Source organism: Astatotilapia calliptera, chromosome 20, assembly GCF_900246225.1.
Source record: "Astatotilapia calliptera chromosome 20, fAstCal1.2, whole genome shotgun sequence".
NCBI lineage: Eukaryota > Metazoa > Chordata > Actinopteri > Cichliformes > Cichlidae > Astatotilapia > Astatotilapia calliptera.
The window spans coordinates 27,897,573-27,913,012 of record NC_039321.1 but is presented as its reverse complement, the minus strand read 5'-3'; the positions used below and the strand labels follow the sequence as shown (position 1 = coordinate 27,913,012).

Here is a 15,440-nt window from a genome sequence, read left to right as displayed (position 1 = left end):
AAAACGGGAAGCGGAGTGTTTTTTTTTTTTTTGTTTTTTTTTTAAAATGACATCAGAAACAGCAGTATGCGACATTACGTGATGGCAGAGCTTCAGTTCATCCTTTGTCATTTTTTTTTTTTTTTTTTTTAATAAATAGGACAGGGGGAATGAATGAGAGAAAGAGGGGGAGAGAAAGAAAGAAAACCAAAGGGGAGAAGAGACGGTGAGAAGGGGGGGGAAGAGAGAGAAAAAAAAAAGAACTCCTGGGTCACCTGTATGGAGAAAAAAACAAACAAACAAAAAAAACAAACAGAGGAGACAGCAAACAACAAAGAGCAACATAATAATAGAGAAAACAAAGCACCATCACAATAAACTAGCTAGTCATAGATATCAATATTTACTAAATAATAAACGATATTGTGCAGCACGCAAGATAGACAGCGCACAGTGTGCTTTGAGGCAGCAGCCAAGAAAGCTTTAGTCCGCGTCTGTGAATACCCATGTGTGCATACCTGTGTGGATCAGCATGCTTGCATTCCAAAGGTTTCTCCATGTAATGATCTGCTAGGGAGTGTGGGGGGGCCACAGCCCCGTCCTCCAGGGTGTGAAGCGGGTATGGAGGAGATCAAAACTCCAGACATCCAGAGGCCCCCAGAACACAAGAGACCATGGAAGACCAACAGAGGGGCAGCCGCGCCACTGTTCCAGTAAGAGCTGAGGAGAGTCCCAGATGAGGGCTCGCCCAGCAGCCGCGGAGCAGAAGTCAGGGGGAGTTGCAGTGACGCGCCCGTGAGCTCCGCCGGCCCCCAGCTGTGCCTGAGTGACCGAGCCCCAGGCCGAGAGGCCGGGGGCACCCCACCTCCAAAGGGGCCCGAGCGAGCCCCAGGCCCCAGGCCCCGACAAGCGGCCGCCAAGGAGTGAGCCGGTGTGTACCCGGACGTCCACCCCCAGATACAAAGAACCACCAACACACCGACACCTGAGGGAGTCCGCCACCGGCAGGGGAAGTGGTGGTGGGTGGAGATAGGCCTCCAAACCTTGGAGGGCCTGAGGTGTCCCCAGAGAGGTGGCGTCTGATACCCAACCTGACATATAGACACAGACATACAGGCACACACAGATACAAACATCCATTCCCACCCTCATGCTCTCATATGCACTTACTCCACACTCAACCAACGTGGAGACAGACATGAAGAGACGTTGTACACACGATCACACTCCCCAAGCGTACTCTACAAACCGGGTCTAGGTACCCTTGCCCCTGGAGGGGGGAATTGCACCCAGACCCAGGTGGTGTTACCCTTTTCCCTGCGGTGGGGAGAGGCAGACCACCCCGACTCCGCAGCAGCAGGGAGGCCCCACACCCCAGACCGCAGTCGGACGGCCAACTCCTCCTACTAGCCCTCCCGCTCCAGCAGGCCGCAGAGAATGGGGGTGGGAGAAGACTCCAAACCTCCCTCCACCCGCTCATTGTAGTGTTGATGCATATGTGTTCTAAGGTGCAATTAAAACCCAGGAGGGCTTGGAGCTACCTGCCAAGGAGCAGGGAAGCGGAGTGTTAATAAGATCTACGGTTCCTGATCTATGTAATCCCCTCATGGGACCCCTGTACCCTTGTGTCCTGTCCTGCTGAAACCTTTAAAACCTAATTATTTATTCATGAGATTAAGTGAACAAGCTACTCCCTTTGCTCCTACAAGAATATAGAGTGTAGTATAACATGGTGTATTATATAGTATGGATGCAGGGTGAACTGTGGAATTGGTGCATTTGATTTATTAACTGGTACAACACTAGTTTTAATTTACCACATACAAAAACACAGCTTCCCATGAGCCTCTTGGGCCAGTCGTCCTATTCTGGTCTGATTGTGGATCTCTTAATAGGATTATCTATTCTCAGGACTAGAGAAAGGCTGAGGAGCAAATGAGCCAAACACTGACCCGTGAGAATATGTTTGTGCTTTCACAAATGATGAAGAGTCCACTGTGAACTCTGAAGTGAATCTGAATACTGTAATCAGGCTTTCTCTGACATTTGGATTAACTCTGGTGAAAGAGGCTGACGCAGTAATGAGCGCTGAGGTGAGTCTAACCAGCTGTCCTACCCGTTCCTTTAATCAGTCATTTAACACCTCGGAGGGCTGATAATGTCTTTCAAATATTTTCAGCCAGAGGCAGAGATAAGCAGCTACAACCTGCCCAACATGCCGGACAGTGACGACAGCGGAGAAGGTTAATGGCTTAGAATAATAATTTTTTTAAAAGGTCTAAAAAGTTTCTAAATCAGTTTGAACTTTTTAACAGAAACTAGCCAAGAGGAGCCGCCAATCGCAAGCTGGAGTGAGCTGCCCATCATAGAGCGCGTCGGCCTCAATAGGTGACATTCATACGTACAAATACAACCAAATGATAACCGCCAGATTTAATTAGAAGTGATATCAAACTGTCAGACTTCTTGTTTCCTAACAGTGTAGAGATGTCAGAGAAGGATTTGGAGGTAAGTAGTCTACACTTCCCCTTCATTAAATCCATTCAGTAGGTTTTAAACTTTGTTTTTTAATGTGCTGCACTTGAAAATTTACATACAGGATTATTTGATTATAAGTTCAAGATTTCTGTATTTCTGAACAGCTACGGTTTCATTAAAGTTTATTTATCCTTAAATCTCAACAGCAGGCAGAGCCACTGGTATCTGAAATGCAGGAGGACGCTGAGAACTTGAATGAAGTTGTTATATTTTTGTTTCTTCTCCTAGACAGCTTTCTCTCAGATCGCCTTGTCTCTCCGCTGTGATCAGTACACCCTGAAGCAGAGGCTGCAGGCGGAGGAGCACGCCCGTAACCTGGCTGAGGAGAACATCCAGCTAGAGCTGAGCAGAGGCAGGGAGACCCTGGAGGTACTGTACGTAGCAGGCTATTATCTGTAGTGAGTCCTTTTGGTCCCAGCAGGCTGCAAATACAAGTGTGATCCTGTGGGATTTCAGATACTGAAGAGCCTGTGTTTGGACAACAAGCGCAGCGAGATCCTGCAGAAGCTGGAGCTGTCCCTGGACATCCTCGGAGGCACCGTGGAACGGATCTCTAACACAGCAGAGGTGCTCGGTGCCGTGCATCAGGTACACTATGGGTCAGGCTCAGTTAAAAACAAGTGTCACTGCTATATTGGGACCAGCACTGGGAGTAGGAGTTTTCTATTTATTTCCTGCTTTGTTTAGGAGGCTCGAGTGAGTAGAGCAGTGGAACTCATGGTGGCTCACGTGGAGCGCCTGAGGAAGCGATATGACAGAAATCTAGCTGAGCTGGAAGAAGCCAGAAGGATGATGATGCAGCAGCAGCAGCAGCAGAGCTCCTGCAGAAACATCACAGATCCCAGAGCCTCCACAGGTTTCTGCATCAGTGGTGTGTTTCTTGTCACTTGTTTTCTTCTGCAGTTGTGTGCAAAGTTTGAGTAATTGCTGGATTTATTGTTGTAGATCAAGAGGAAAGTGACAACATAAAGAAAGATACTCAGCAGGTATGCATATTTGGATACTTGTAACGTCTAATGTAGGTTTAAGCAATCTTTTGAACTTGAATCTGCCTTTTATCTGTGTGTTTGTTTGTTTTTTAACAAGAAGCACATCCGTAGAAGGGTCTGTGTATCAGTAATTTCCAGCCAAACTCAGGTAAGGGAGGTTTCCTGAATAAACCTTCCTGCTTTTTTCTCATGTTATCAGCCATAAACCACAGGGAGGGTCTTCTTTGTCTCCAGGATAGGAAAAAGCAAGACTCCAGAAAGCGTCTCTCTTCCAGCAAGAAGGCTGTCCCTTTTTGCCCGTCTCCCATGAGCTCAGAGTCCAGCTGCTCTTTCATGAACAAGGACGACAGATACTCAGTGGAGGACAGGTGAACTAGAGCCAACAGGCATATTTTTTGGTATGCTAACTACATGGTAACATTTATCACGAACATGTCTTACTTCAGGCCGCACAATCCAGATGAAACTCCATCAGAAGCTCTTCCAGGACCCGCTCCCATCCTAACCCCAGAGAGCCCCCCATCAAAACCAGTGAACAACAGCAAGACTCTGAACAAAAAGTATGGCACTATTCAGAGGAGGTGGACTAACTGAGAGGCACAACAGCCTGCAGTATTGACCAATTTCTGAAGCGTTTCGTGTCAGTATTGGTTGCTGCTGGCCCTGGGGCCTGTGTCTAGTTTGACAAATACAGCTCTTACTAAAGTCAGCATTAGCAACTTTATCAACAAAAAAGCATCACAAGCTTCAAGAAGTTGGAACTGAGGAATGTGCTTTTATATTTACAGCTTCTCTCTGGATACTTTGCGGCACAGACACAAGGGCAAAGCAGTCTTATCCAACAAAGGAAGGGAGAAAAAGATGGCAAATATCTGCAGACGGATCTCCACAGTGGGGATGTAAGTGGACACGTCATGTTTGTTCTTTTTCAAAAGTGTATTATTTCTGATAACTTTGGATAAACACTGACCGACTGCTCTCTTCAGGTGGAGGCAACATCCTCTGACTCACTGGCTGCAGCGCTGCCGGCTGGTTCTCCTGTGCACGTTTGTGATTTTCTGTGTCGTAACACTGAGTTACTTCTTGTGGTAGTTTCATGAAACACAGTCATCAGTGCTTCACGTGAATTAGTGCGTCGACAATTGAAGGCTATTTGTAAACAAACATAAAATGGTTTTTGATGCCCTGCTTTTGGTCGTTCATTGTGTTTGTCACAGGGAATCATACATTTTGGTAACATCCATCCATTTTCTGCTGCTCATCCAGTTCAGCTGTCATAAATATGGGCTCAAATTGTGGTCATAAATATCTTGTACTTGTAAATCATGATTTGTGTGTGTAAAAAGAATTTGTGTGTGCGTAAAAAAGATTTGTGTGTGGACTTAGCCAAAAAGTACGTGTGAAACTCTGCACTCAAGTTTCAAGTTACAAGTACGAATTTTGACCCTATTTTTCTTCCTTTCAGCTGATTGGTCAATGTCATGTCAATCACAAATTTAACATTCCAATCAGCGAACAGATGGGTTTGGCTGTTTGAGGGGCGCTTTTTTAAACTGCAGGTCCTTGAAGGGTAATACAGTTTGAAGCTGGAGGATCTCTATATAAATGTCCGATAGAAGCTAGGTCCCCGTAACTTTCAGCAGCTGTTGAAAGGAAAAAGTTGTGGTATATCAGTGGTTAGAAATACCATTGTTACTTTAGGATTAGTTTAACACAAAGTCAGGGCTGACCCAGGACCACTGCTGTGAGTCACAGTGCTCAGCATAAAGGTCCTTACACATCGGATGCAGCATGTGCTGCTAATGCTAACTAATAGCAAAGGATCCAGAATTAGTTGCGCTGGCTGCTGAGCTCTGTGGGTTTTTGCAGCAGCTCTACCTGTACTAGATGCACCTGCTCCTTGTCGTTTCTATCTCTGACCTTATGTCCTCTACAAGAGTTTCTGTTTGTTTGTTTTTTTATCTTCAAATGTTCAATAAAAACATGGATCGTTAATTCATAACGAAGAAAGCTTTGTAACTATCTCCACTAGTGAAGACTGTGTCATTTCCACAACACTGCCCCCCCCCCCCCCCCAGGCTTTGGAGGTCCCTGTATTAAGCAGGTAAACCTGTGAAACAAAAATCACCACAGACTGTTTTCCATGAAGGTGATGAAGGAAAACGCTGGACTGGCATGTAAAAGCATTTATTCCCTCAAATCAAATCAAATCAAATCACTTTTATTGTCACATCACATGTGCAGGTACATTGGTACAGCACATGTGAGTGAAATTCTTGTGTGCGAGCTTCACAAGCAACAGAGTTGTGCAAAATACAATAATGTAAACAAGCAAAATACAAGAATGGCTACATCTGAAACTAATAAATACATGTACAATATATAATAGTATATGCATTTTAGGACCTGAAGCTCCATAACGCACCCCTCCAATAGCCAAACCCCTCTGTTCTCCTATTGGATTATTAAATTTGTGATTGACATGACATTGGCCAATCAGATGAAAGGAAGAAAAATAGGGTCAAAATTCGTACTTGTAACTTGAAACTTGAGTGCAGAGTTTCACACGTACTTTTTGGCTAAGTCCACACACAAATCTTTTTTACGCACACACAAATTCTTTTTACACATACAAATCCTGATTTACAAGTACAAAATATTTATGACCACACTTTGAGCCCATACATAAAGCGAGAGGCGGGATACACTCAGATGGGTCCTTTTGGTAATATTTTTATTATAAATATACAAAACATATCAAAACTGATACAATCACTTGGTTAGTAAGAAACACCATACCGCAGTGAAAACTTTCACCAAAATTGCCCTTAAAGGCATCAGTGGTTAATAGGAGTTAATAAGCAAGATTCAAATGTTAAGATTCAGCTCACTTCACATCATTATCAGACAAATTTCACTATGTATATCTACACATATACCTCTAAAAACTCATTGCTGTGCGTGCTTATAGGTGGCTATCATAGTTTTAGTGATAAGTCTATGTTGCAAAAGGGGGGGGGGTCTTTAAATAATAAATATAGAATATAAGTCAAAAATTATATTAGAAATGAGGAAAGCTATTTTAAATCTACTGTGGGTGAACTGCATGTGCAAAATGTGTTCCAGCCACAAAAAAAGGTCTTCAAACAACAGCAAGTTTATGGTCTTTGTTGAAATAAGCTATGAAACTGTATCAGATTTATTTCACCTCAGATGTATTACCAAATAAATAAAACTGGCATACCACCTTACATTAAATTAATCAGTGATACCAACAGGTCCACGTTTTCTGCATTATGTCAACAAACAATCTCACAGAGAGTCCAAAGACTTAATAAATAAAGGAATGAGTCATCATACTGCAGGGGGTTTTAGGCGTGTCAGCTACACCTGGCTCACAATCTCAGCATCCTCGGCAACAAACCACTGAAGGGGAGTCCCGTCTACAGCCCTCTGGAGAACCAGGTTACCTGAACCCTGTGAAAAAAGTCACAAAGCCAGCACATTGTAAATACATTAGATCTCTAATCTAGTTCAGTAAAAAATATTTCATGTTGTTTTCAAGTGAAAATGTGTCAATTTGCCAGAAATCCCATGGGGACCAAGCAACCTCTAATCAAAAAACAAGAGAAAGTGATGTATTTGAAAAAAAAAAAACCCCAAACCAAAACATAAAAACACAGGCTGTTGGCTCTTAGTTGCTAATGCTACCCAGTCAAATGCAAAGCATTAATGCCATTGTGTGACCCACATATCACTAGGACACAAACGTCAATAAAAGAGCTTTAAATTTAGGTCAGTGTAACGAGTAATACCACAAACTAACCACCACCTACTACCAGTTTAACCTGACTTTTTATATAAATAACGGCACACATACTAACTTGAGTACCTTTGCAGTATCCCAGCCCACACTTTTGGAATCACTGATCTAATTTACGAAAGTAACAGCTTCAATGCATTAATATGTTAAGAGTCAAACATATTAATGCATCTTCCGCCGCTGCCTTAACATAGCTGGTGCTTGTACCTACCTGTGCAAAAGGAGGCAGGTGAGGTGAAATGGGGCTCGTAACGCTCTGCTGTTCCCCGCAGCTTGGCAGTAGCTTCTGTAGCTGATTCCTTTGATGCCACGATTTCAGCTCCTCTGATACGACCTCCCGGGGCAGCAGCCTCACGGCGTGGTTTGGGTACTCTTTCAGCGAGGGCGTCCGCACGAGCCTGGTGTAAGGCGGAGGGGGCTTTAAGATGCTTCTCGGTGAAGGTGTCCCCTCCTGCCACTGTCGTTGCTGAGTGCTGCGTGCCACAGTAGAGATGAAGCACTTCCCCATGTCTGGAGCTTGCGGGGAGAGGGGTCCATCTTCCGCCGCTGCCTTAACATAGCTGGTGCTCGTATTTTTGTGCATACTGGGGAAATGAGAGACTCCTTTCTTCTGTGCTCCAAAGTGGAACCCGTAAGGCGGTGGGCAGAGCTTTGGGATCTCAGTCGGCTTCTCCCTGCCAGGAGAGCTAATGCTAGAGGATGACGAGTGCTCTGAGCTGCTGTCCTCAGAGCTGGACTGGTAAGGACGCAGAGGAGAGTACTCCGGGGAGCGCACCATGAAGTCAGCCACGCAGCGTCGCTGGGGCAGCCTAGCTCGACCTCGACTGCTCTCTGAGCTGAAACGCTCCACGTCAGATGGCTTTCTTTTTGGAAGTCTGAGAAGGGATATTGTGTAAAATTTGAAACATTAATACAACATTATTGTCTTTAATTCCTCTGATAATACAAATGACTCTGACATAACTTGTCTGTGTACCTGAAGGACTGGGAGTACTGCCGGCGTATGAACAGCTCCGGGGTGGAGGGGGCGCTGGTGGAGCTGCTGTGACGCAGGGCAGAGTTTTTCACAAACTGAGTGAGAGGAATCCTGATGCTCTCTGCAGACACCTGGGCTGCTGCTGGGCTACTGCACACAGGAGACATGACATGAGATATCGCACACATTCAGAAAAAGGAAGCTTTACTATGTGCTAATCCAGCACAAGAAGGCTGACATTGCACCTGATTTCATCTAAGTTCATCTATCAAATGGAAAACTGTAAAATAAGGTACAATCTAGCTTGGAGTATAATAGTGTATTTCACTAGTTGTTAGCATTCTTCAGTCCTTACCTGGACCTGCTGCTGCAGGCAGACGGAGGTTTGGTGGCCTTTTGGTAAGGATGGTCCAGACTGGACTCCTTCCAAGGGGAATTCTGGATGGGAGCGGGCTCGTGCTCCACACTGAGCTCGCTTGAGGACTGGTGCGATGTCTGCACAGTCTGGGCTGACAGCTGAAGGGGATCTGAATATGAAGCGTCCAACACTGGAGGTGAAAGGGGGCTGGATATGTCCAGATCTATACAGGATTGGAGAGAACATTAAATAATGATTTCTAAACGGAAAACAAGTCAGTAGAGTATTCACTATTTTTAAAAATATTTAAATCACATTATTAAAGTGAGTTTTGGAATTTTAAACCCATATTTGTTTTTACACATGACCCGCAATTAATTTCATAAAAAGACATGTAGAATGATTTGCATGTTGAATGTGACACCATGCTCTATCAGAGCTGTCTTTTCTTCTACTGCATATTTAAATGAATGTCATGATAACCTTAAAATCATTCAGCTCACCATCATCCAGCGCCACCACATCGGAGAGTGAGCTGTCATCAGACATGCACAGATCTGCACACAAACGCCAAACATTTTACATTTCCATTAAGTGCACTGCATGTTGCACAGCCTGGCCTGAAGGGGGCAGCAAAGTCACTCACTTTTGTTCTGGCTGCTGACGCTGGGTGAGTTGCACTCACTCTTGATTCTATGCTGGAACACGGCCTGCTGCAGTTCCTTCACTTTCTTCTCCTCCCTCTTGCACTGCTGCAGCCGGCCCTTCTTCTGTGGCTTACTGAGGTTCTCCTCAAGCGAGAGTTTGCGGGCTGCCTCAAAAATCTGCCGCTGAAGGGCCAATTCAGTTTCCAGCGCTTGCAACTCTGAGTGCTAAAAAAAGACAAACTCTGACCTTACATCTCAGCTGATGTGCTGACTCTTTCCACTAACACTTAACACTGATGGTGGTTTGTACCTGTTTATCTAGATGGATCAGACCTTCATCCAGCTTGAATGAAGCACCAATTCTCCTCCGAACACGTGGTGGCTTCTCATCTGGCATCATTGGATAGTCTGAGGGCAGTACACCTGTCAGCTCCTGTGAGGACAAAACAAAAGTATTGTTATGATGTAAAAAGAAGCAATCTTCAATACTGATTTAAAGCTTTAATCCAGGAGTCACTTACTGCCTCCCTGATGCAGAGTTTTCGGAGCTCCAGCAGGCAGATCTCCAAACGCTCCTCCAGAGATTGGTGCTTCAGCTTCAGGGCTCTGGTGTGGGTGGTGAGGTCCTTCACTGGGGACGTGGGGCTGTCGGGACCTGCAAAAACACACACAAAATCAGGCTTTACCTGCGTCTGCGTCTGAACCTGACTTAAAATGATTTAAAAATAATTTCACTGTTATATTTTTTATTATATTTTATATAGTGTATATAAAGTGTTGTTATCAGTTCAGCCAGTGCTGCACAACTGATGTGCAAACATTTATTCTCATACCCCGTATAACACGGTCATTATATACAATACTGAAGCTGTATTGTACTTTCCCGTCTGCATCATATGCTGTCATATAAGCTAACATTTGCTCTGCTGTGACGAGATGTTTTTAAATGCACTACATTATGAATCTGTATTAAATACTATAGTTAAACACAGATCATTTTTCCACAAAAGGCTAATCCACAGAGTTTAATGGAGTCTTTCTTTGCCCACGCTCCACCCCTCCAATTAGTTTCATGACAGACACAGAGTCAGAAAGACACACAGTACCTTCCACATATATTAAAACTGTATTATTCTTATGTGAGCTGATAATGAGTTAAAATAGACAGAGGGCTTATAAAGAGGAAAATGCAAATATTTGAGAAATCTGTTAAAAACATTTTTAAAGCTAAAAAATAAAATAAACCCAAAGTTGAGCCAGCACAATGAACTTCTCTGAGAAGGCAGAAATTACTCAAGCATAACATTAAACAACTAAAACTTAACTTTCTGTTCAGGAATGCAAACAATTTTGCTTCTTAATAATAAAAAATAATAACAATCTGCTTTGCCATTTCTTCTGCTTTTTTGTAACATTTATGAATATCAACATTAATTATATTATAGCATTAAAACTATCATTCTGTTTGCACAGACTGGTGGATTAAGCATTATAGAAACTGCCAATACTTTTCATACAGGGCAGCTATCGCAGAAACCTTACACTGAGTAGCGGTCTAAGAAGTTTGCTATCTTGTTATGTCAGTATTGATACTGGAGCTACAGCAGATATAGTACATCAGTACTGATGTAAAGCGTGGGTTGATAAATAGCAACAAACTTTTAAAAAAATGCTAAAGATGCAGTATGTTAGAGGAAAGTCAGACAAAATGTCCCAATTACATATTTACAAAGTAAAAATATATAAGTTTATTTAACAAAATGTCACCTGATTTATTTATTTTTATTTCATTTCTCAAATGTTAATATAGCTAAGAGCCTCAAATTCCATTAAACTCTTAGTTGTAAGTAAAAGTATGAAATCTGCAAAAATGAAAGATGCAGATACTTGACTGGACATCTGTTCAGTACAGTCCTTACCGGAGTTTAGGATAATCCCACTGTCCGTGTCGCTGATCTCTTCTTTACTCTCGATGGCCGTCATCTTGTCTCTCTGCTCTTGACTTTTTTATATATACCTGTTGGAAACAACAAAGTTTATTCAGATTACTAAAATGAGACCGTTTACTGCTAGGAATAAACTGCTTGTATTCCCCCTCACATGGATTTGATAAGTCTGTCTCTGCTGCTTCACTTAACAAAAGTGAAAGACTGGCAAGTGTCCTTTTTTCACACTTATCTGTGCAGCTCTCCATCTCCCTCCCCCTCCTCCACCCCTGTCGCCCTCCCTTTGCTCACTCACAAAAGAAGCAGACCCCCACGGTTGACTCGGCACATGTGCGGGGTTAATCTGAATCACGGTGCCATGGTGACGGGGCATGCTGCGGCTGCGGCTAGGGGAGTGTGTCGCCATGAGGCGTGTCAGAGGGCGTTTAAAGAGCCCAGACCCCGAAAAAGAAAGCAGATGGCAGCGGGAATTACCCCACTTATGGACTGCACCTGTTCCCCCTGTGCACCCCTTCCTCGGCTCCCATTCAACCAGTGTCCAGAAAACCCCCTGGGAGCTTTGAAGTGGAAGAATGTCTAAATGCTGGGCTTGTACTCGCAGCATCAGATCACAAGGTGCCTGCTGACTCCTGTGCAATGCTGAGCACAAAAACCTGGCCGACACAATTCTTGTTTATGACCCGCTCTGTCCCATTGTTGCTCTCCAGCAAACATGTGACTAATAATGAACTAAAACAAGGTGTGGAGTGGAACAACAGCAAGAAGAGAAAGACAGTGACAACAACAAATTGGAAATAGGGTTCAACAAGCTGACAGCCATTTACATTCAGACCATGAGTCTGTGTGTGGTTGTTGTCTTGATATTACCTTAGGGTAGCGGAGACAGAGAATGCTGCCTTTATTTTCTCAATTTTGTAGGTCATTTAATTTATTTTGGATCTCACATGTCTCAGACTTCTTCTAAAAAAGCTAGCAGATCACAAGAGGCAACATTATGGTCTCTAACATGGTTAAAGGATGTTATTTCCTTGCCTTGCATCAATGCCACATATTCATAAACTTTTTGGGCCAGCCAAACCTCATTCGAAAAGTGAATGATGTGTCACTGGTCAGGAATAAAAGGGGAGGTAAGATGCCATGAAAATAGACACCACATGACAGTAAGGCTTCTGTGTATAATCCTTAGCTCCTGTGTTTGGTGATTGTATCAGGCCTTTTCCTGTAGAGACAAGGAAGGCACAGAGCCTGCGTGAATGAAAACCTTCTCTGACAGGATATTATTGTGTGTCCTATAGGTTTTCTCCATTCAAAACAGCAACTCATGCGAACTGACACAGCTATGAGCAGCCAGTGGCACAATGGAACACAGCTAAGCAGCTCGAGTTAGTAAAACAACACTGCAACAAAGGGCCTGTGTCCCAAAACCAGCCTAAATAATCTGCTGCAGGCGCAATATCTGCTGACAACTGTGGCTTGAGTGGCTGTGCCGGGTCAATATTGAGACAAGGCTGTTGAGACAGCGAGAGAGTATCAGAATGGAGCAGGGCTGAGATTTTAAGGTGCAAGGTTTTGCTCCCAGACACATGGCTCCATGCTGCAGCAATCTAAAGCTAAATACGTCAACAGGAATCCAGCCTGGTAATCAGAGACAGACAGGGTAATGTGGGATTTACCCACTTACACCCCATAACTGTCTGAAGACTTTCACAAGAGTCTGTGGTCGGAGGTCTAGGCTGATTGAGTGAGTGAGTGGGTGAGTTGGTGGGTGTGTGGATGAGTTTGGGAAAAACTCTCACTTGAAGTCGCAGTTTATTGCCAAAACGCTGATGCCATTCGTCACAGCTTTCATAAGAACCTGGAGCCGTGGGATTGTTGACATTACGCTGTAAAGGAGCGCCAAAAAACCCCAAGACTTTTCACGATTGACTGTGACAGGAATAGCAGTCCATTTCCTGAAGTAAAGCTGCTGATAGCACAGTCTCCACCCGGAAGACCTGATTGATGTAGTCAAAACATCTTAATTCAGGGAAGTGTTTGATCACTGCTTATGATGTCTGCCTAGAAACACATCAGGAGTACGAGATGACTGTCCCACCCATCCTCACTGGTCACTGGACCATGACTGTGTAACATCTACGGAAGTTGATGTTTATGGCAAGAGATCACAATGTGGATTTACTGTCTCCCAGACTTCCCCCACCACCCTTTCCCATGAGCCTCTGGAGCTGCGTACTCCTGGATTGCAGCCATCACCTCCGTGCTCATTACCACTGTGGTCGGCCCTGGAATTACCAACGGGGACCGTGAGGGTTGCCTGAAACCAGACCGAGGCCTGTTCGAACCCTGTAATTAAGATTCTCTTCTGAATGCTGATACTATGGAAGAAACCAAACGACTTTACAGCATGCCTTCTTTTTTTTTCAGAGTCTCATGGAAAGCCAAAATCCATTCAGCAAAATGGATCCGCTCTGTAGACAATATATGCTGCTGGAAGAAAAATGTATCAGAGTGGGGGAGTTGCAGGCAAGAGAAAAAAATGAAGTATTGTATTACAAAGGACATCACTGCAGTGAGATCCTTGCCTTAAGAAGCAGTGCTGAGTTTGAAAAGAGCAGTAAAAGAGGCTGTGATAGCATGAGCTTCAAAAGGAATGGTATCAAAAACTTGATATGTTGTCAGCATCTTTCCTCTGACAAGTTTCATTCAGAACAACACTTTCAGGCAGACAATGCAGGGGTAATAAGCACCAAGCCGATCTGCTTTCAGTCACTGGAGGCCATATGCTGACCAGACACACCAGCTCTGTCACAGCCCAGTGACAGTGTAAATACCAAAGGCCAGAAGAGATCCTCCATTGTTCTCCAGAGGCTGAAACACTGGCTGGGGGTGATCATGATTCATGACACCTTGTCCCTCTGAGTCATCATTTCTGAAGCCTCTGAATGGACACTGATGGTCATCTCAGACCATCGCCGGGATGTGGTTACAGCTTGTCACCCTCAAGTGCCCACCACTCACAAAAGAAGTGGAGGACGACACAGAGGTGTTGTCTCCAGCATCACAGTGACACTTCATGCCTGTCTGTGTTTGTTCTTCTGCTGAGGACAACAAAACAGCTGGTACTGACAAGCCTTTTCCCAACCATAAGTCCTGCAGGGTTGTTTATCTTTCAAAGCAACCTGTTCATTCATTTAGCAGCCCAGTTATTATTGAGTCTGGTGGTTGTATTTCTGACATCTTTTTCTGGTCTGTAGTAGTCAGTGCTTCACTCAAGTAAAAACACCACACCCCAGTAATCCATTACAAGTAAAAGTCTTGGATTTGCATGTTTTCAAGTACTGAGAGTGAGTGTACTTACTCTGTATCATCGCCAGACCATATTATACTAGTGGGTCGTTACTACTGACGCATAAATCAAATAAGCATTTCATAGCTGCTCACTAATCTACACATATCAACACAAGGCACATTATATTTATGGTTTAGCTTAGCTCGCTTTTATATGAGTGTAAAAATAAGCAAGCACACAAGCAGTGAAATAAAAAGTGAAAAAGATTTTCATCTAAACTATGATGGATTAAAGGAGAGATTAAGAGAGAAATGTTTAGATGTGTCATAATAGCATATCCCTTGAAGTTATTTCTGTTTTAAGCATTATATACCGCACAAATAGCCAGTTTGGCTAACTGCTCAGTAACGTTTCTCTAAAATTTAATTGTATAAAAACTTCCAGCTTTGCCTACCTTTTTGCTGTTTACATTAACATCGACGGTTATTTTATGACTTTTTCTTTTTTAGCGGGTGTTGCTAACGCACAGAAAATAGTCTGTACTTACGTTTCAGCTCGCGGTCTGTTCCTCTACATCAGCATCTTTCCTGAGGCAGCGAGAGTTCAAACTTTCTCTGGTCAGATGTGAGGGAAGAGCTCCGGACATCTGTTTCAGACGAGTCCACTTTCTGGATCAAACTACGGGCGAGCTTTGTTGATTTTTGCTTCAGTATTTATGTAAAAATATTCATTTTTAAATTAACTTACATTTAAGTCACAGCTCACGCTTTTGTAAAATAGTAGCAATTTCGGCTTAACCGAATGAGATTTTATTTTTTCTGTCTGCAACGCCCCCCTCGCTTCTTGTATTGGTTTGGTCCGACGCTGCAGACTTTCCAGACACGCTTTGCTTGTT

The 15,440-nt window shown here is 43.7% G+C and overlaps 2 protein-coding genes across 6 annotated transcripts; one reads left to right on the top strand and one right to left on the bottom strand.

Annotated features, from left to right (window-relative positions):
- Positions 1-1,895: 1,895 nt before the first annotated feature.
- LOC113013546 (lymphoid-restricted membrane protein) lies at positions 1,896-4,694 on the top strand. Of its 4 annotated transcripts, none has more exons than XM_026154549.1 (13): positions 1,896-2,072; positions 2,159-2,222; positions 2,295-2,367; positions 2,460-2,487; positions 2,746-2,886; positions 2,974-3,105; positions 3,205-3,373; positions 3,463-3,503; positions 3,607-3,654; positions 3,741-3,874; positions 3,953-4,066; positions 4,295-4,405; positions 4,493-4,694. In XM_026154549.1, the coding sequence occupies exons 1-13, from the start codon at positions 2,061-2,063 to the stop codon at positions 4,596-4,598; spliced, it is 1,173 nt and encodes a 390-aa protein (XP_026010334.1). In that variant the 5' UTR covers positions 1,896-2,060; the 3' UTR covers positions 4,599-4,694. The 4 variants fall into 4 exon arrangements, with proteins under 4 accessions (XP_026010334.1, XP_026010333.1, XP_026010332.1 ...); XM_026154548.1 differs by having other exon boundaries at positions 3,604-3,654; XM_026154547.1 differs by having other exon boundaries at positions 3,205-3,388.
- A 1,449-nt stretch (positions 4,695-6,143) lies between these two features.
- On the bottom strand, positions 6,144-15,173 carry inavaa (innate immunity activator a). 2 transcript variants are annotated; one of them, XM_026154941.1, is made up of 10 exons: positions 15,093-15,173; positions 11,230-11,327; positions 9,832-9,965; positions 9,621-9,743; positions 9,310-9,535; positions 9,167-9,220; positions 8,661-8,886; positions 8,306-8,455; positions 7,541-8,204; positions 6,144-6,983 (listed from the first exon to the last, which is right to left on the bottom strand). In XM_026154941.1, exons 2-10 carry the CDS (start codon positions 11,291-11,293, stop codon positions 6,891-6,893), a joined length of 1,734 nt encoding a protein of 577 aa, XP_026010726.1. In that variant the 5' UTR covers positions 11,294-11,327; positions 15,093-15,173; the 3' UTR covers positions 6,144-6,890. The 2 variants fall into 2 exon arrangements, with proteins under 2 accessions (XP_026010726.1, XP_026010727.1); XM_026154942.1 differs by having other exon boundaries at positions 8,306-8,452.
- Positions 15,174-15,440: the final 267 nt, after the last annotated feature.

What these genes read in the sequence shown, in the direction of transcription:
- LOC113013546 (XM_026154546.1), top strand. An exon ending in GAGCGCGTCGGCCTCAATAG is followed by an intron (nt 2,368 to 2,459) that starts GTGACATTCATA and finishes GTTTCCTAACAG; the next exon opens with TGTAGAGATGTCAGAGAAGG. An exon ending in TAAAGAAAGATACTCAGCAG is followed by an intron (nt 3,504 to 3,603) that starts GTATGCATATTT and finishes TTTTTTAACAAG; the next exon opens with AAGCACATCCGTAGAAGGGT.
- inavaa (XM_026154941.1), bottom strand. Translation starts at nt 11,293, where the DNA reads ATGACGGCCATCGAGAGTAAAGAAGAGATCAGCGACACGGACAGTGGG. An exon ending in CGTCAGCAGCCAGAACAAAA is followed by an intron (nt 9,221 to 9,309) that starts GTGAGTGACTTT and finishes GTTTGTGTGCAG; the next exon opens with ATCTGTGCATGTCTGATGAC. An exon ending in ACCTGCCTCCTTTTGCACAG is followed by an intron (nt 6,984 to 7,540) that starts GTAGGTACAAGC and finishes CTTTTTTCACAG; the next exon opens with GGTTCAGGTAACCTGGTTCT.